The sequence below is a fragment of the Lepidochelys olivacea genome, assembly GCF_965140295.1.
Source record: "Lepidochelys olivacea isolate rLepOli2 genome assembly, chromosome: 5".
Taxonomy (NCBI): Eukaryota; Metazoa; Chordata; order Testudines; family Cheloniidae; genus Lepidochelys; species Lepidochelys olivacea.
Window position 1 is genome coordinate 80082185 of NC_140415.1, and position 19732 is coordinate 80101916.

Here is a 19732-nt window from a genome sequence, read left to right on the forward strand (position 1 = left end):
TTTAGAAAAATCAAACAGATCATTCAAATTGACCTGTAGATATATTATCCTAAAAGTGGCAAAATACCTACAAATGTGAAATTCAAATTTTCTCCTCATACAAGACATTTGAATCTATCTTTACATTTTCTTAACATATTTAATGTCACAACCCCCAAAATCTAATCCTATCAATAGCCCAAGAGTTTGTTGAAACGTTACACAATCTTAAACATCAGCAATGACACACAAAAAGAGGCTCATAATCTGTTGTAAATAGCATAAATTTTCCCAAGGATTTCAATCCAGCTGGACTCTGGTAAACAACTCTGTACACTTAACACTAGCCAGAAAGTTTTCCCATCACTTAGAAGTTAGTCAGGGAAGTTGTAAAAGCAGGTAATTTAAGAACAATTCCAGACAATCATGCCACAAATTAATACCCTTAAGGTTTTGGGTTTTTTGCGGGGCGGGGGAGGGGTGAGGAGAAGGTGTCTTTGTTTAACCAAACCTGTAGAATTCATTTGACTCTTAATCATGGGCCAACAATAGCCCCCTAGATCCTAGAGAAGAAACCTTCTGCCCTCTGGATAGAACAATTGCTGCTGACACTAGAACCTGCCTGAATGAGCAATAACAATAGCCAAGAAAACCAGCTCTCTCCCCGCCCTCCCTTAACAATACAAGGCCATTTATTCTTACAGAGAGCATCCTTTATGCATTAACACAGAAAGGAAAACACACACATACCACTTGATTTCTTTCACACATTTCAACCACTCAGCAAACAAGAAGTTCACAGCCAAGAACCTATAGGGCTCAGATAAGAAAGACTGCCCTGACAGGAGAAAACTGTTCCCCCACATTTGAGAGAAAGATATTTTGTACATATATCAGAGTACAAGGTGCGGTGCACTCCCCTCCCCCAACTCCCTTCCTCCAGGCTGATTATTACAGGCGCTGAGTGTCTTCTGGCTCAGTGCTCCCCTTTCCCCACGCCAGCTTCCGAGGCCTCTTGGCTGTTGTAAACACAAGAGCCCCCCAATACCAAAAAGACCCCAGACTAGGGTGGATGAAAGAGCCAAAGTATCTGCAGATGCATCTCTCCTCCCTATCACAATCTAAACTCCAAAGAGAAGAGTGGGAAGAAAGGATGTGAATTTCCTTTCCACCTTGGCAGAAGGAACATCCGCTTTTATACTAGAGTGCACAATAAAAAGGATAGTAAACAAAACCCAGGCAGGTAGGTCTGAGCCACACACACACAAACCAGCCTCCGGTCTGCAAACACGTGTCCTCGGGGGTTGCAAACATCACTTCGGAATGTTATTAGTGTAACAGCCCCATCAGGGAGGGTCACTTCGAATTCTCCTTTAAAATAAACAAAAGGAGGAGACACAACAACAGGACACACACGTTTGGCCACATTTGGGAAGATACTGGGGATGGGGAGAGGGGGAAAGAGAAATTAAAGACAGGACGAAAATAAGACTCCACCGTAGCATTTTCTGTCCGGGAGTGGGGTTTGTGTACACACAGATTATATGTATATCACAAACGCATAACATCAATAACAGGAGCGAGGAACACAGCTGCGGGAAGTTTGTAATAGACACAGGGGGGGAGATAGCCAGGGAAAGAAGAGCTTGTCCTACCTTTTCTGTTTTCAATTTCTTGATTCGCCTGTGGTTCTCCTCCTCCTCCTCTTCCTTCTTTACCAAAATAGAGTTCCCCATTAACCCTGAATCCGGGGCGCTTTTGCTCACCTCCCCCACCGTGGAGGAGCCGCAGTGGAAGGGGCTGTTGCTCCCACCACAGCCTCCCTTGGCCCCGAAGCCATACAGGTGCCCAGAGGGAGCTTGACTGCTGCCACCCCCACCGTTGGGGTGGCCCTGCTGCAGGTCATGCTGCTTGTCCTTCCTGGATTTCCCCGCATCCTTATCCCGCTTGGAGCCTCTGCTGCCCTGGCTTTTACCTGGTTTCTCCTCTTTGTTTTTCCCGCAAGAGGCAATAGAGTTGTTGTTGCTGGTGTTGTTGTTATTGCCGTTTGGGTTGCTGCTCACACTTTGACCCAGTGCTGAATTCATGCCAGTTGCCTCTCCAGGGCGCCCTTGGACTTCCTGCCTCTTGCCAGCACTGCTGATCTCAGGAATCCCATACAAGGCAGCAGAAGGCAGAGATTTATTAGCATCCTTAGAAGTTTTACTCCTTTTCACTTTTGATTTGCTAGTCTCTTTGTGAGAGGAATTCCCCTGGGGGGCAGGGGGCTGAACAGAAGCAAATTTTAGGCCATCAGCTAAGGCTGAGGTAGCATTAGCCCCACTGGAAGCCAGACCCCCACAATCCTTGGAGCTGGTGCTGCTGCTGCTGGTGGTGGTGGTATTAGTGGAATTATTCATCTCAAATTTCTGTCTGTCCTTCTCCAAATCGGCGTCCAAATCGATTATTAAATTTCCAACACCGATTTCCCAATCATCGCCACTGTCATAAGTATCAACCGCGTTTGGATCCACACCTTTGCCTGCAGTGGAAGTGTTCACTGACATCCTGAAGATGAGATCTCTAGAATAAAAATCCGATGAACTTTCCTTTGGAGATGAGGGGACATTCGTTTATCTCCGTTGGGCTTTTCTTTTTAAATTATTATTTAACTCTTCTTATCTTCCTCCCCCTGGTATGTCTAGGTTTATACCCTGAAGTCCAGGTCCACCTTTTCCTGTGAGGAGGGGAAAAGTCGAATATTTCTTGTCTGGATATTACCAGAATATAATACGATTAATATAGGGGGCAAAGGAGAGGGGGAGCAAGATCATTCAATGTTTCCACGTTTAATTTTGTTTTAAAAGTTGTTAAATAGGAGGCAATTGCTTGTGATTATTTTATAGTGAACAGCTTGAATCTAGTTGTACCCCAACATCCATAATCACTCTTAAAATAGTCATCTATAAAAAAAAAACCCACCCTAACTACATGATTTAAATCCACAAAGTCAGGGACATAGGGAGTTAGGGCTGGTGACTAGCTGTTGGAGCACATGTGTAATATAAGCTCCTGGACCACCACTTAGACACAAAAGCCAGAAAGGAAGGACACAGCTTCAGCCCTCACTGCATTCCTTGGATTTTGTGGCTTTATACAAGACCCTGGAAGTTTTGTGACTTTTCTATACTATTTTTTACCCCAATTTTACTTAACCTTGGGGAGGTGGGGGGCATGAAGCCTGTTTTTCATTAACACAAGATAGTTTCCATTAAAAAAAATCAACAACCTATACTTTAAATGGTGCATTTACTTGAGAAATATCCATCTTCATGGGTAAAAGTGTCTTTTCTTTTTAAAATATACCCAAGATAATTCTAAAATCAGTTTTAATGCACTCCTAGGTTACACAATTGCTCACTCTGTTAAATATAGTATTACTGACTGTACAGGAAACTGATTAAGACATACACTTTAAGTGATCTGCACCAAGGTGGCCTCAATGACCGCAAATGAGTGTGTGTTTGACAAAGCTTAGTTAAAACGATTTTTAAAGGGATCTCTATCCCTTTTACAGTTGACTGTCTCAATATTTATACATATTTAGGCATATTGCTTACCTTTAATCCTTTATCATTTTTAATTAAGCCAGCAAATCAAAATGCTGTCCCCACTCGACTCAGCAACAACTCTGTGCCTCATTTTACTTAAAGAGCAAAGTGATCAAGAAGTAGAAAACAAAATAACATCTCAGCCAGTATAATCGCTCAAAAAGATATCTCCCCCCATTTTGGCATACGGATCAGGAGTCCTTTTATTTGTGTTGGTTTTCCTCCTTTCTTAAAAATGTTGTTCCTCAACTTTACAAGCTGGAAGATAATATTTCACATTCAGAACAGGAGCATCAAGGACCAGGGTTTTTTGTTTGTTTGTTTTTTCTTAACAGGCACCGAGATATAATAATAACAATTTTAAAATGTTTTCCAACTTCACATTCCGTCTTCAACTCCAGACTTCAGAGCCATCCTGATCAGTAAGTAATGATCCCATGAAACAAACCTACAGGCGTCCGGTTGTTACAAGACAGAATGTGCTAACATCAGGATAAATTAGTGAAAGGGAGGAAGGAAAAAAAGAAGAAAGGACTGAAAATCTGGGCTGGATTCCGCCTGTTAGTCGGGAAGTGGCATTTTTTCCGCCGGTCCTGACAGATCTGATTTCTTGAACTAACTTAAGGAAGGGGGGAGGATGAGGAGGGGAAGGGGGGGGCGGAGAAGAGGGAGGGGGAAATCAGTGTTCTGATAAACCAGTTATCAGAACATTTCGTGGGAGTGGAGGAAAGAGTGTGTTTTTAAATTAAGTAAATCTTCCCAAGGGTATGATCCGGGGATTCCCCCCCCCCTTTTTTTTCTCTTTTGTATATTGTAAAAAAAAAAAAAATAGCATCCAAACTACCCGGGGGAGCGGGGGAAATCTGGGAGCTCAGGCTAATCAGTCATGTTGCAAGTAATTCAGTAATTAGAGACCAAAGAGATAAAATAGACTTTGGGTTTTTGCAGGACACATTTTTTCCTTATCGTTTCAGCAAATGTTGCATCGTCTTTTTATTTATTACCCCTCATGACTTCCTCCCCTTTTGCCTTTAAGTCAGATAGTCTCGGAGCTTGGCTTAGTATTTTTAATTAGCTGGCGTTTGGAAGCTAAAAGCTGTAATGAATTGTTGATGGATTGGAAAGGAGAGCTGGTTTGCTGGAAATGTTAGGGCAGGAGGGGGGAAGGGCGAGTTACCAACAACCAACCATCTAAAAGGAGCGATTTTGTTACAGTTCAAGCCTTTCTCATCACGTGACGATCAAGGGCTCAATTGGTTGTCGTGAGAACAAAAATGGGTGACAAGCGTATCAAGAAAATACTGATCTGGTCTTTAGGGGGAAAAAAAACTTAAGGTCTGTTTCTCTCCCTCCCCCTTCTGCTGCTGGCACAGCTACAAGTTATGAATGTGAAACATTTCTCTCTGCGAACTGGGTCTCTGAAGTTAGGAATGAGTAAAATGTACTGAACACCATGGCAAAGCATATGTTTTAGAGAAACACCTTATAAAATCTTTCTTCGAGTTATCTGCAATTTGTAGTAGTTTAGAGACACGGGATGGGGAGGTTATTTCAAGGTTTTAATATCTTCGTATATAAAACATGACTAAACATTTGATAGCTTCCAAGTTAGTCTCCATTCTAAACCCTGGGTAGATTCTGGTTGGGGGATGGCTGGCTTTGGGGGGGTGGGGGTGAAAAACGCTCACTGCACCACAACGTATGGGCGTCACTATCCCCTAATTTAGCATTACATTATTGGTATTAACATGTGACAGAAGAAAAAAAACCTCCTGCTCCACTACGCTATTTTGTACCCCTAAGGTCCTATTAACAAGTTGCTTGCTCATTTTTAGGGGGGATTGAGTGGAGAGAGAGAAAAAATATGCTGGCAGGCTTGTAGTTGTGTCACTTTGATTTTCCCCTCTTGGTTAGTTTAAAAAAAAAACCAAAAAGGTAAAAACGCCCCCCTCCCCCCGCCGAGTGCACCGTCAAGTATGATTTGTGTGAGAAGCTACAATGCTTTCACCCTCCTCACCTTCATATCCCTTAGATAACTCAGCCTACTCGTGGTTTTTTTGTTGTTTTAAAACACAAATAACTAGTTCCTTATTTCAATGCACAAAACTCATAATACTCCCCTTCGCATGAAAAAAATCCCCTCTAAGTGCTAGAGACACACCACGCAACCGTACTTACGATCTGTATTGGATCGAGTTGACCTTTTCCTTCTAACTGCATTGAGTGTGTTTTTGTTGCAGCCGCTTTTTATTTTTGGAAAAAAAATCTAATTTCTTCAACAGATTTATTGTGTTTGGAAGAAAAGAGCACCCGATTTCATGAACCTTCTTTTTTAAAACAAAATTAAAAAAAATAAAAATCCCCCTACACACATATACACACATACACACTACACAACAAACTGGCTTTACTGCAATAGTGAGCTGCAGAAATCAGAACTGGAGAAGGGAGAGTGTGAAGCAAGCACAGACTCTGTACCTGAAAGGGACTTTTCTTTGTTCCCAATGCCCTTTCCCATCTGCCCAATCAGAGACCAGCTTTTATGAAACCGGGCTCTCCGATTGGCTAGCTGCTCCTCTCGGCTGCTGAAGGGGGTGAAAGGGAAAAACACACACACACGCATACATACATAGAAGCCTTGTATTTTGCAATCCTCAAACTACATTTAGTGCTACAGCAGGCAGCTTCCTGCTGCAGCAAGATACAAATCATGTTTCCCATTTCAATTACAGCATTATCCTATATAACATTTTATGTCAAGACAACCAAATAGGGAGGCGAGCAGCCCAGCCAAGCCTCACACAGTGGGAGGAGGACTTCCTCATTTTCTTTTTAATTTAATTTCAAGGCAGTTTTCAAAGCAATGATGGATGATTTTTCTGTTTCAAAGAGGCAAATTAAAATCTCACTCTCCGTTTTTAAATGCCCCCTCATTCAGAATTGCAACAGTTTGACACGAAACCGAGAGAGAGAGGCTGTTACATGAGTGCGATCATTTTCATGTTTAGTGAAGGAGAAAAACAAACAATGTCTTAAGAAGGGGAGGCTCAGCAAAGAACAGAACTGGATTCCATTCCTCCCCCACCCCAGCGTTAGAGAGACACTCAAGGTACTGCAGCGTGTTCGGTTTGTCCTTATTCCTCAGCCTAACGCTTGTCCCTTCCTCAGAGTTTATTTCATGTTCATTTTTACAATAGGACTTACAGGAGACAGTGCGGTTTCTCTGTTGTTGAAAAAACACGTAACCCTTTTGTTTCCAGTTTCCTCATTTACTGCTGCAAGCACTGAACTGTGAATGCAAGCGACCATATAACTACCACGTGAACAACACCCTTTCACAAGAATCAGTAACACAAATCTTTTCTAGCAGGCTTTGTCTTGCGTCAAAAAAGGGGGAAAAAATCTTAATCAGTTCTTTTGTTTAGCCTTAGATCCAAATGCTCTTTAAAATGCATTTGAATTGATTAAAAAATGTGAGTACGTTCCTTATGCAGCTTAAATTGATCAGTTTGCCAGGCACAACCCCTCCCCCACGCACTCTGCAGAGAACAATTTCTACATTGAAGGGACCCAACAAACATGAATGTCTTGTCGAGAATTGAATTAACTGTAGGACGAAAGGCTGATAACCCAGATAATGTGTCTCTGCGGTCACATATCATGAGGTTGATGGGGTCTAGCATGAAAATAATAGTTTGTATGGGTAATTTAATATTAAAGTCTATTAACTACCCTGGAGTCTGGCTAACTGTGCGCTTTTATTTTTCATTTATGTCTCATTTCAAATCCTCTGTGTGTGTATTTGTGTGTGTAAAGTATCTCACTCTGAAAATCAATATTGGACTTTTCTTATCTTTGAATAGCTAATTGAAAATTTTGTCCAAATCATAGTTTCCGGGAAGAAGTTAAAGCACGACATTTGTAAAACTGCTTACAGATGACAATGTGACAAGATACGCTTTTGGATTTTGTCCAACTGAGCAAATTATGTGCATTAGTGCTTATACGGTCGACACTTAACATCAAAATGATGTTTAGTAGAGTATTTTCGGATGAGTAAACATTTTAGATCCTTCTCATTTCAGAAGTAACAGTTAAAGAAACATTTGGTTGAATAAAAATCACTTCTGATTTAGTTGTCTTACCAAAACACTAGACAGCCTCTGTCTGTTCTTTAAAACCAAACTGGAGTTGATGCTGCAATAAACAACATTTTCCATTCTTCTCTGTGGCGAGTGCATACTTCTTTCCCCTCTGGCCGCATAGTGAATCACAACACGTCTGAATTATTGCTAATGTATCATATAACTGAGATCATCTTTAAACGTAATGAAAACTATATTTTAATGACCGTAAACTACAATAATGGGTCGCGTCTCCTGTTCTCCTTTCCCCAGCTATACTGAAATTTGTTGAGAGTAAAGAGTACACATCACGCCATATGTTGTTTGGATAGTTGCATGGAAGGAACGATGTATGCTCCTCTTCCTTTTCTTTTAAAAGATATCACCTTTTGGAGCTGCTAGAGAAGGGTCTAATTCGCTCAGATAAAGTAATTGCCAAGAAGGCCCTTGATGACATTAAACATTTGAAATTGTTTTAAAAAAATACCAGTTTGCGTACACTATAAGTAGGAAAAGGCATTTAACGATAGTGTCAAAGAATCAGTCGAGAATACTTCTTAGGGGTGGGTGAGAAGGGGGATTCTTGAGCATGGTTGTTATGTAAGCAAGGTTTGCTGTGTGGACTCTTACACAGGCAATCTCACAATACACAACACTATGCCAACAAAGTAAGTGCTTGCAAAGTGCCTACTTCCAAAGCAGCAGTGCAATGCAAATCAGTGTAAACACTGAAGAATACACGGCTACTCCTGCCTTCTATGTTCTTTAAATTGCTATGCACATCATAACTGGTATGGATACTGTGACATGGTTGTGAAAAGAGTGTGAAATGAAACTATTTTAATGATTTAACTTTGTGCTAGTGAAGCTTTTAAAATCACCGACATCGAGGCTACTCCCCCCTCCCCCACTACTTAAGGCAGATCATTGTTGCTGGGTTTTTTACAATATGTGTTTTACAGATTTAGGTAATAGCCCTGATTTTTCAAAATCGACCTCTGTTTAGACACGTTTCACTTTGGGCTGTTTCTTGTCTGCAAAATTACAGTCATTTGCACGTTATTATTGCAGTGAGTAGGAGACAGATTGTATTTAGCATTGGGTGGGGGAAGGGTTATTATGGGACGTGATCTGCTACCGTCAGCACATAATTTCATCCTGAAGAAAATTGCTTCTGAATGGCTGGTCTGTTAGGTAGCCAAGGAATGGTCACTGGGAAAGATTGCAAAAATGCGCCCACTGCTTTATCTGAATTAGTCAACCTTTCTAAATTTTTTCAAAGGACGGCCTATTGAACAGATGTTTGTGCAACTGAAGCGGGCATTATGTTGATGAAATAGCGTCACCTTACCCCGCAGTTCATATAACTCGTGGGGGGGGGGGCGGACGGACCCCAATACATATAGCTACATGTTTTGTGTCGTTTATTGACTGATTATTAAGAAGCTTTTTCGAAAGGAACGATTACAGCGAGCCCATTGCCAGGGGCTGCTGTATCTTCAGCGCTCACACGTCATGGTGAGTGGTTGCAGAAAGATTTCTCACAAGAACTCCTTTGTGAAGGGGAAAATGTCCTTCATCCTAAAAGAATGAATGAGCATCCAGAGGCTTTTCCACCTTCATTAATTTCTGCCTGCTCTCCGAACTGAATTACAATTTTGGATTCGTGCACATTTTAAAAGACCCGCACAAGGCCAATAAACTTGTGATGTTTGTCAGAAATAGCACAATCTTGTTTAATTAAAGCAATTGTAGACTGTTATGAATCTTGAAGAAAACCTCACTCTATTTAACTAGCCAGGCATGTGCATCAAATTTGCTAAGCAAATTTACCAGCAAAAATCTATTTTTAGCAAAAAGAATGATAGGCTATTATATGAAACCCTTTGGCTGTTTGAAACCTATTTCTTGTGAACAAATGTTTCCTTTTTCCCCCAAAAACAGCTTTTTAAGAAGATGAATTGGTACCGAGAATATTTAACAAGCAACAGAAAGTTGTGTAGCCTATCTTCTCAGCAAAGCTCCTCTTTTTCTTTCCTTTAAAGGCTGAAGTGAGCCTGGAGTCCGGCAGCCAATCATCATTATGGAAATATGCTTTTAAGCCTTCTCATTGGCTGATACACAGGCCAGTATATTCAGTTAGCAGCAATACAGCAGAGTCTGCACACCGACCTCGGCCTGGTTTATGCCTTTTGTGGAGGAGAGAGTCAGGTCATCTTATTTTTCACATTCCCTGCTCCACAAAGCATTCTTTGTAAACAAGCAGTTAACCATGGAGAAACATATTAGCTGTGTGCAAATATATTCCCACTGGGAAGATGTTCATGGTTTTGTTAACACTAGTCCCTCTGACATGTCTGATTTTAAAATAATTGTATTTTTAAAAAGTATTGTTTAAATGTTTGAATAAAATCTTAATTTTCAGCTGGGTTTTTATTGTCTTATTTTATTGTTTAAAAATAAGAGAGTCCCTGACTGTTGCTCTTTGTTTCTGATTTGTAAAAGGACTGTGCGGGATTTTTTTTAACTAAGGGAGCTGAGAGGTGTATATGGGAGCTGAGAGGTGACAGTATTGATTCTAAAAGTACCATAGCAGCAGTAACTAAACCAGCATTTCTTCTTTTAACCTAGCATCCAAAAGGAGACAATATCTAGTTTTCTATTAATTATTTTACTCGATGAATTAAGTAAAAGTAGAATGAAATGTTGTTGTTGTATATAGCACCTTTTATATACAAAGCACACCACAGTACTTTTGAAAGCAATACATTAGATACTTGTGGGGCAATGATTGTATAGACAAATAGAGTTAGCCATTATACACTTAGCAAATAGTTCATAAACAGACTTACACAGAGTGTATTTTACTGAAAGAGAATATTAGTGAGGTTATCCCCTATTCCTTTAGAACAGTCTTTAAATTTCACCTGAATAATCACAAGGTACCTCAATTTAATGTTTACTCTGAAAGTCAATCTCTCTAATTGTGCGGGATGCAGGTAGGTATTGCTGTGCATTGTATATGACCACAAGTCACCTCAATGGTGTTTAGAGAAGGGCAACAAAAATTATCAGGGGCTATGCATCTGTGTTAGACAAGAGTACAGTTAAGAGTCAGGGGCTGAAAATAATAGAGAAAAATTCAGCTGAAGACCAGGAAAAGAATCCTGCCAGTGAGATGTATTAATCTATGGAATAATATCTCAAAGGAAGTTGTTAAATCCCATTGCTTGAGACTTTAAAACTAGGTTGGACAAAACACTAGACAAATATACTGTAGGGAGCAATCCCATGCTGGCAATGAAATGGACTGAATGATCGAATAAGTCTCTCATTTCTAACTTCTGTGATTCTATGAAATCCTGCAGTAGAATTTGAGCTACTGACCTTTTGACCCAGACATGAGTGACCCAGCGGTATAGATACTCCTTTTTTCAAATAATTTCAAAACTATAGTACTTAGTGTATTGTGTAAGTATTCAGCTAATTTTAAGAATACGTTCTATTTATAAGTAGATTGTGCATGATAAATAAAAAATTTAAAATATACATTACTTTTCTTATAGATCTAACATATTATGTATGCAATTGTTGTATAGCGTCTTTCATACAAAACATCACAATGCTTCATAGTGAATTAAAGTCTGTAATACATATGATGTATGAAGGTACAATATTTTATACAGGTAGTAGTCATAGTTATTATAGTGCTAAGGTGAAGGAGCATACAAAGGCCAATGACTGAGTGCCACACTTTAGATTTTCAGGGAGAACAAATGAGCATGGGGAAATGAAACTAAGGCTTAAGGAATAGGATTAGATTGTTTTATTAGAGGGAAGGCTAGAAGTCATAGGCCAGGGAAAGAGGAGATGAGTCTTGAATTGGAATTTGCAGAGTGGTGGTCAATTAGGCATAGGGAGTCTATACTAGAAAATGAGGGAGAGAGGGATGTGTTGTGCAATGTGAAAAGAGGGCAGACAGAAATCTGACACTGAGTGAACAGAAGGAATGGGACAGGCAATGGAAAGAAATACAATCAGATAGTACATATTCGGAATAAGATCACGGTGACTAGGAGGCAGAGTGTCTACTAAAATTTGAAATGAAGAGTGATTTGGTGAAAGTTTCTGAGTATGAGGGTAATAGGTTCCTACCACTGAATAGGCAGGACAAGACAAGCTGCTACATTTTAGACAGAACAAAATTTGGAGAGTTGTAACACTGGAATTTCAGCAAAGAAGGTATCAGAATGTGTTTGGAAAGTAACAACTGGCATCCTGACAAGCCTCATAAGTGGAGAGTGAGAGACACAGGGACAGAGGACTGTGGGAGAGAAATGAGAGAACTGTCTGAAAAGGTGAGGGAGAAAAGATAATATGGCAGACAATGCAGAGGGGAAAAACACAACAAGAGATAGGAGATATTGGAACCTAGAGATGGAAAAGGAGGAAAGAAATAGCACAGGTACAAAAAGAGGAAGAATGATCTTGTGGTTAATGCACAGCACTGGGAGTCAGAACTCCAGGGAGTTACTTTCCTATTTCTCCAATTGATTTGCTGTATGGTTTTGGGAACATCCTGTCATCTCCCCATGCCTCCCTGTTTTTAAAATGGGGACAAGACAATAATACTGACCTATATCTCAGATAGGTAAAAGTACCTTAAGATCCTCACTTGAGAGTATTAGCGTTAATTTGTTATGTCTACACTGCAGAGCCTCTGATGGCATAGTCCCCAAGTGTAGATGCAGCACATGGCAACAGAAGGAGTTTTTCTACTGGTGTAGAAACATCAAGAAACCATCTGAGAAGCCCTCTTCTGTCAGCAGGGCTATGTCTTCTCTGGGGGTTTTGCCAGCATAGCTATGTCACCAGGGAATGTGCTTTTTTCCCCCACACATCTGACTGACATAGCTATGCCGGTATAAATTTTAAGTATATACCAGGCCTTAGTTAGGGGAAGAAAGGCTGAATCTGAAAAAAGCTGTTCACTCCATACACTCCTTATGCCACTAAGGGCATGTCTACACTTACCTCCGGAGCGATCGATCCAGCAGGGGTCGATTCATCGCGTCTAGTGAAGATGTGATAAATCAATCGCTGAGCGCTCCCCTTTCGACTCCGGTACTCCACTGGAGCGAGAAGGTTCTAGACCTGCACGTTCAGATCTTCACAAAAAGGTTTAGAAAACCTGACCTATGAGGAAAGGTTAACAAAACTAGGTATGCTTAACTTGAGAAAAGACTGAAGGGGTCCTGAAAATAGTTTCCAAAGATGTTAATGGCAGTTGTAAATAGGATGGTGATCAGTTGTTCTCCATGTCTGCTGAAGGTAGAACAAGTGGTAATCAGCTTAATCTACAGCAGAGGTTCTCAAACTGTGGTCCGTGGACCACCAGTGGTCTGTGAGCTCCATTCAGGTGGTCTGCGGATAGTTCCCTATAAGGTACACGCCTGGGTGACTGCACACGAGAGAAGGAAGGGCCACCCACCTAATTAGTGGAGCCGCACAGGCATGGCTCCACTAATTAGGTGCCTGAACCCTGGAGAAGACGCACAAATAGGGTGAGGTGGTAGCCTTGAGGGGAATAGGAAATAGGTGGGAGGGGGCAGTGGAGTGAAAAGAGGGGGTGGGGGGAATTTGGGACTTGCAGGGCTGCAGTGGCAGAAGAAAGAGGTGACTTTCCCCAGCTCCAGGGCTGTGGCTGCCGGGGAGAGACCCCCCAGGCTCCTTCCCAGCCTCAGCTTGGGGACTGCTGCGGTGATGAAGAGACAGCCCCTCCCCCTTCCCAGAGGGCTGTTGCGGTGGGGGAGAGAGGGAGAGACCCCCTTCCTTCCCAGCCACAGCTTGGGGGCTGCCACGATGGGGGAGAGAGGACACATCCATTGCATTAGAAAGGTAAGACTACTGATATTAAAATATGAGTTGTGTGCTTTTATCTGTAGAACAAAAACTTTAATTATTATTAAGGGTTTTTTATATTGCACTTTTATCCAAAGTGCTTTACAATAGCTAACGGTACAAACAACATTCGGAAAGATCATTAAGTGGTCCGCTGAGACCCTCAGCAATTTTCAAGTGGTCCGTGAAAGAAAAAGTTTGAGAACCACTGATGTACAGCACGGCAGTTTTAGGTCAGATATTAGGAAAAATGTTCTAACTATAACAATAGTTATGTACTGGAATAGATTACCAAGGGAATAATTGTGGAATATCAGTCACTGGAGGTTGTAAAGAACAGGTTAGACAAACACCTGTCAGGCATGGTCTAGGTATACATGGTCCCGCCTCAGTGCAAGGAAATGGACTAGATGATTACTTGAGGTCCCTACAGACCTCAATTTTATGGATTCTATGAAAATTAGAAGAAGGTGGTGTCTAAGACCCCAGCAAATTCTTCCCAGTGATCAAGGTAGCAGTGGTGATGGCTCTCTTTGTCTTATTCTATCTCTGTTAATGTTTTTAGACTGTAAATTCTTTAGGGCAGGGATTGTCTTTTCATTATGTATATATATATATGGCACCTAGCACAATAGAGCCCCAATCCTTAGTTTGAGCCTTTATACTCTACCACCATATAAATAATCAATCATCATAATTACTTATCATTTTTATGAGGGAAGAAGGATAGTCTTGAGTTAACCTTGGGTAAGTTATTTAGGCCCTCATTTTAAAACTGTATGCACTATTGTATATGATCAATAGTGTTTGCACAATTTGCATAAACAAAACACCTGGTCTATTTACAATTTGATTTGCATACACATATTCCAGACTTGCGTGCACATTTCTGCCATTGTGCATTCATGATCAGGAGCGTTGGTGGGTGTGTGTGTGTGTGTGTGTGTGCGTGTGCATCTTTACAGACATATTTTGAAAAATGTGGGTCTCACCATCTCAAGTGCTGTCCTCTTCTGTAAATTGGGGTAATAATGATTACCTACCTTATAGGGATGGTTTGAGGTTACAGGTTTCAGAGTAACAGCCATGTTAGTCTGTATTCGCAAAAAGAAAAGGAGTACTTGTGGCACCTTAGAGCCTAACCAATTTATTTGAGCATAAGCTTTCGTGAGCTACAGCTCACTTCATCATCGAAGTGAGCTGTAGCTCACGAAAGCTTATGCTCAAATAAATTGGTTAGGCTCTAAGGTGCCACAAGTACTCCTTTTCTTTTTGCGGTTACAGTTTATGAAGCATGTTGAGTCCAAGTGTAATGTAGTTATGAATACCCAGCTACTACAGGGAAAGTGCCATAAAAATTGTGTTTTAAATAGTAATATAGAGAATAGACCATTCCCTCAGGTATGGAAGGCAACTTCTGCAGCTGGATCTGCTGCCTTCCACATGGAAGAGAGATTCAGCTGCTTCAACAGCACCACCTCTAAAGTTGCATTAAGGAAGTGAGAGGGATGTAGCCAGGAGAATCATTCCCACGGGAAATCTGCACAAGCCTAGGCTGAATTACCTTTTGTGTGAAACCCCTCTGTCCTGTGGAATTCTTTCACGGGGCAGGATCTCAGGGACAGCCACCTGTGTTTTCCCAGCAGCTGAAAGGATGCAGGCGGGGAACAAAGATCCCTACCACTGGTGACAGCCCTAGCTTAAACTTCGTATGCCAAGTTTTAGCCTGGAGCAAAGTTTTGTGACCCCTAAACATTGTTGTGTTTTTGTTTTGTTTTGGTTGTTTGTTTTTAACGGTGATACTAAGAGATACCTTTAACTATAGTGGTATTAAAGGGACATACTAAAATAATTTCATTTTAAGAAATTATTAAAGATGCAAATATGTGCAGTGTGAAATATGTCTAGTCATAAATCTAATTTCTTTGCTTAATATATACCTGTTTAGTGTAGGATCTGACCAAAAAAATAAAAATAAATTAAAAAAAAGAGATAATTGGTAAGCCTCACTTTGTTTTGTTGGTGAAAACCCATTCCTGTGGTGTCAAAATCAAGGTTGTATCAAATGCAGATTGGTATTCTAATTCAAAATGGCAAATTCTTTTCAAACCATTTAATGCAATGGGATTATTCTAGCATAAATCATTTGTGCTTGTATATACATAGGTTGGGACATTTTGAGGGGAAAAAACTACACAAACACCCTCCCCTGCAGAATTGCATTATATACCCACTATTCTTTTGTGTCCTATACATTAAAACTGGATTACAGTTCAGCTATCTTGATACTTCTTTCTACCTATTGGTTTGCAGGAATACGTCACAAATTTCTAAAAGGCAAAAAATAAATGAATGGTACACCCAATACATGATTGCTCTTCTAGATTCTGATAGCCATGGTTGTGTTGAATAATTCCTTACTTTGTCAGTAGTCCGCTTGACTTCAGTGCAAGGAAGTGTGGCATAATCTGACCCTGAGGGGAAAAAGATGATGAACCAAATATTATTTGCATAACTTTTAAACACTTTCATACACTTTTATAGTGGCCATAAAATTGCAAAGGCATATTGCTATAGAAAAACAAGTTTATCATACACATCACAACAACTAAGATTTCAGGTGATTATTTCTATTTTTTATTTTCTAATAGGTGCTTATGGAGAGCCTGGGGAAGATGTGATTGTATTAATTTTATTTCTCCCCATTTTCACCTTATTAAAAGAAGAAAATATGCATCTGAAAAGAAAAACATGAAGAAGAGATCCCAGTGCCATTACTTTGGAGTGCTGAGAGGTAGAGAATGAAAAAGCCATTGGTCTCAGTTTTACTACCACAATGGCCTTTTATGAAAGGGATTAGATACGCCTAGAACTGGTGCAGCATTCATCGCTGCCCTGGACAACAATCTGGGAAAAAAAGACAATAAAAATCAGTTTGTTGTAAGGTTAAATCACCACAGACTTGCTAGATTCGCTTTTCAGATTGTTTTTTGTTTGGGAAGGGGAAAAAAAAAAGAAAGAAAGAAATATGTCTTAAAAGCTGATTTCTCTCTCTCTCCCCTCCCTCTCCATCATCCCCCCCACCCCCCCGGCGCGCAAGATGTAGCATTCAGAAAACATGTTGAGCGAGTTGAGGCATTAAAAAGATCAGTCTTTGGCTGTTGAATGAAAGACTGTTGTGCGTGTGACTCACATACTAAATGGAAATCTGCCTTCAAAGCCTATTTTACTGCCTAATTATATATACACAAAATGTAGCTGTCTGTTTCAATCAAATCATAGGAAAAGGAATAAAACTCTTCTTAACATGCAATTTTCATGGTTTGTCATAACCTTAGAACACACACTGCTAATGCAAAAGGAGGAAGTACAGCTGCAAGGTCCAGATAAGGCTCCAGTAATTGTTTTTCTTTTAATTATTACTTTATAAATACATTATAGCTCCCACTCAGAATAAAGAAAATTAGTGTCCTCTGTTTTTTTAAAGATTTTTCCTTTTTCAGAGATAGCTCGTTGATATGCATTTCAGGAGCAGCCAGCAGCCATAAAAACTAATTTTAAGTAACCTATGTAATAAAAAAGCCTTCAGGAGGACTTTAGGGATTCAAGCATCCCGAAATCTATGTATTGAATGGAACGCTCCTATCCATGGCATCAAATATAAAGAGGAAATGTTCTGCAAATATACAATAATAGTTTGCAATCATCTTTCTTGGAAACATTCAAGCTGTAGAACATGTGCAAATCTTTTCTTTAAAGAGTGACAAAAAATGTTAAATTTTTCTTATTATTTCAGTTCTTCTCCTTCGTGTTTGAAAGGGATGTGGTTAAGTATATTAAAAAAGCTAATTATTTTTTCATCATCTAATATACATAGGTCTTTTTTAGAATAACTTAAACTGTAACATTTAATAGGCCATTACTAATTTACATCCTCTCACCGATACAAATCATTAAAATGAAAATGATGTTTTAATGGTTTACTCAATATATATATATCTAATTGCAGCTTAAAAGTTTCCAACTTGGAACATGGAATGGCACTTGATGTCTCACGAAGAGGCTCTAAGGTTCTTATACTAAACTAGTTATTGACTTCAGAGGAGTTACTCCTGAAAATAAGTAGTGAGAATAAAATAAGAATCAGGCCTTAAGTGTTCCGTTCACAAACAAATAATTTTCCACTCTTGGCACATGGCACTGGCATTACACACTGAAAAAGGTGCATAAATTGAAAACTGGGTGGTGTCCGTTAATGATGGAATTAAATAATGGGCCTTACATGTTCTAATGTGTAATATACTTGCATTCATCCAGAAAAACCTTTTTTGGCATCCTCTCCCACCATCCACTGAAAATGTAGCACCTTGGGCTACAACATGGAGACTGGGGAACATTTCGTATTTTAAAATGACTTACAAATTATCTCTCTTTTTTAATTGGGTGTGTGCACCCTCTTTTATCCTCTTTCTGGACTCTTTTCTTTCAGGATTTTTTTTTGTTTTTTGGGGTTTTTTTTGTCAGAAACAGTAGCATTGCCAACTCTGGCTTGGTAGGGCAGAACTCAGAAGATGTACATTGTTAGATTTCACCTCTGAATTGAAGAGGTGAGCTGTGGAATTTTTAAACAAGTAGCCCCTCTCCCAGAATGTTAATTAGTTATTTAAATTAAATTAAATAGGTGTTAACAAAAGAGCAACATTTCAAACCATTTGATCAGAAATTCCTTCCCTTCCCAGTTGCTCAACTTTCACTGTCTTGTGGTGTCATCATTTTGTTCTCTCTCCACTTACCATTCTCCCATCCCAGTCAAAAACTGGAACAAACAGAATCCAAATTTCTAATGTAAAAATCAAGCAGTTTTTTAAAATTATGAATTTATTTATTGTTACAATAAAATTAAAATAAAATTGGCCCTCCTTATTGTAGGCGGGCATTAGCACCATTGTAGTTAAGGCTGAGACTATCTCCTTGTTTACTAGACAACTTTTCTAAGTGCTGTAAAATCCATATGCTCTCCCAGTTTATCTTGGAAACTGTTGTGCCTCATAGGGATCTGAGTTAAGATTAGTGATCCAAGTTTGAGGTCATCTGAGCAAAGGTTTCTTGACATATAGCTCCCATTCCACACCCTTGTCCCCAAAAGTGATGAATATTTTACAATTCTAAACTCCTTTTGCACATTTCTGGGGCTCAAACTATGTCTCTGATCCTTTCCAGACTGATATCACCCAGGTATTTATCTCAGCTAGTGTCCAGTGCCCATTAGGTTCTTTGGGGAAAGAATACTTTTAAAGTTTTTCAAGATTAAAAAAAAAAGTTGGATCTACATTATGACTCAAGCCCATTTGTCAAGACAGAGAAAGTCATTGTCATATGTACAGCACAGCAAGACTGGAGCTGTCACAAGCCAGTATTTGGTGATATCTCAGAGTAAGTGGGTAGTAGCTCAAGGATACATGCTGTGGCCACTAAACCCAAACAGATCCCAGGTACTGTAAGTTTGAGTCATGACCTGGGAAGCTTTATGAGAATGTGTGTTGTGCACATTAGTTGCATTCTGCAGGGGCTTTTTCTGGAAGTTTTGCCCTGAGAGCAGAGTTTAATATTTCAAAGTACCCTACAATTTGTGTGCATACTCTGATTTTACTGTAGGGTATTGTCAAGGAAAACAGCATTAATGAACTAGAGGGAAGATGAAAGACTCCAGTAAGCAGCAGCACTAAGATAATGTAAGCATGCTACATGCTTTTCACCTGTTTCCTGAATAGTGGGACCGAGCATGATCTAAGAAAGCAGGTAGCTTCAACTTTCATCAAATCAATGTGATCAAAAGGGTTGCTGAATAGAGCTGGGCAGAAATATTGCAATGAAACAGTTTTTTGTTTGAACTTTCTAATTAGTCAAAGTTAAGACGTACTGCACAGAAAGCTTGATTTTGACAAAGTTCCTCCAGAAACCAGGCAAGATTCCAACTGAAACCTGCGTTGTTCCCTGCCAACTTGACTACTGATTGCTCAGCAGCCCATGCTTTGAGGATCCACAGCACCTCACCACGTGAATTATCTTGGTGCTGGGGAACCCAGGGCTTTCAGGGTCTATGACTCTGGGATAGCCCACCAAATGGACTGCCTCAGA

General features: G+C 40.0%; 1 protein-coding gene across 3 annotated transcripts in view; it reads right to left on the reverse strand.

Annotated features, from left to right (window-relative positions):
- ZNF608 (zinc finger protein 608) overlaps positions 1-5811 on the reverse strand; it is a gene marked incomplete at its 3' end in the record, with an annotated part of 106781 nt that extends 100970 nt beyond the window's left edge. The window contains exons 1-2 of one of the 3 annotated variants that reach the window (XM_084628384.1): positions 5748-5811; positions 1635-2695 (exon numbers count right to left, since the gene is read on the reverse strand). In XM_084628384.1, the coding sequence (XP_084484510.1) occupies positions 1635-2525 (891 nt within the window). In that variant the 5' untranslated portion in view covers positions 2526-2695; positions 5748-5811. Of the gene's footprint in view, positions 1-1634; positions 2696-3578; positions 4142-5747 lie in introns of those variants that run through there. The other 2 variants (XM_084628383.1, XM_084628385.1) reach the window with 2 other exon arrangements.
- Between the last annotated feature and the right edge of the window lie 13921 nt (positions 5812-19732).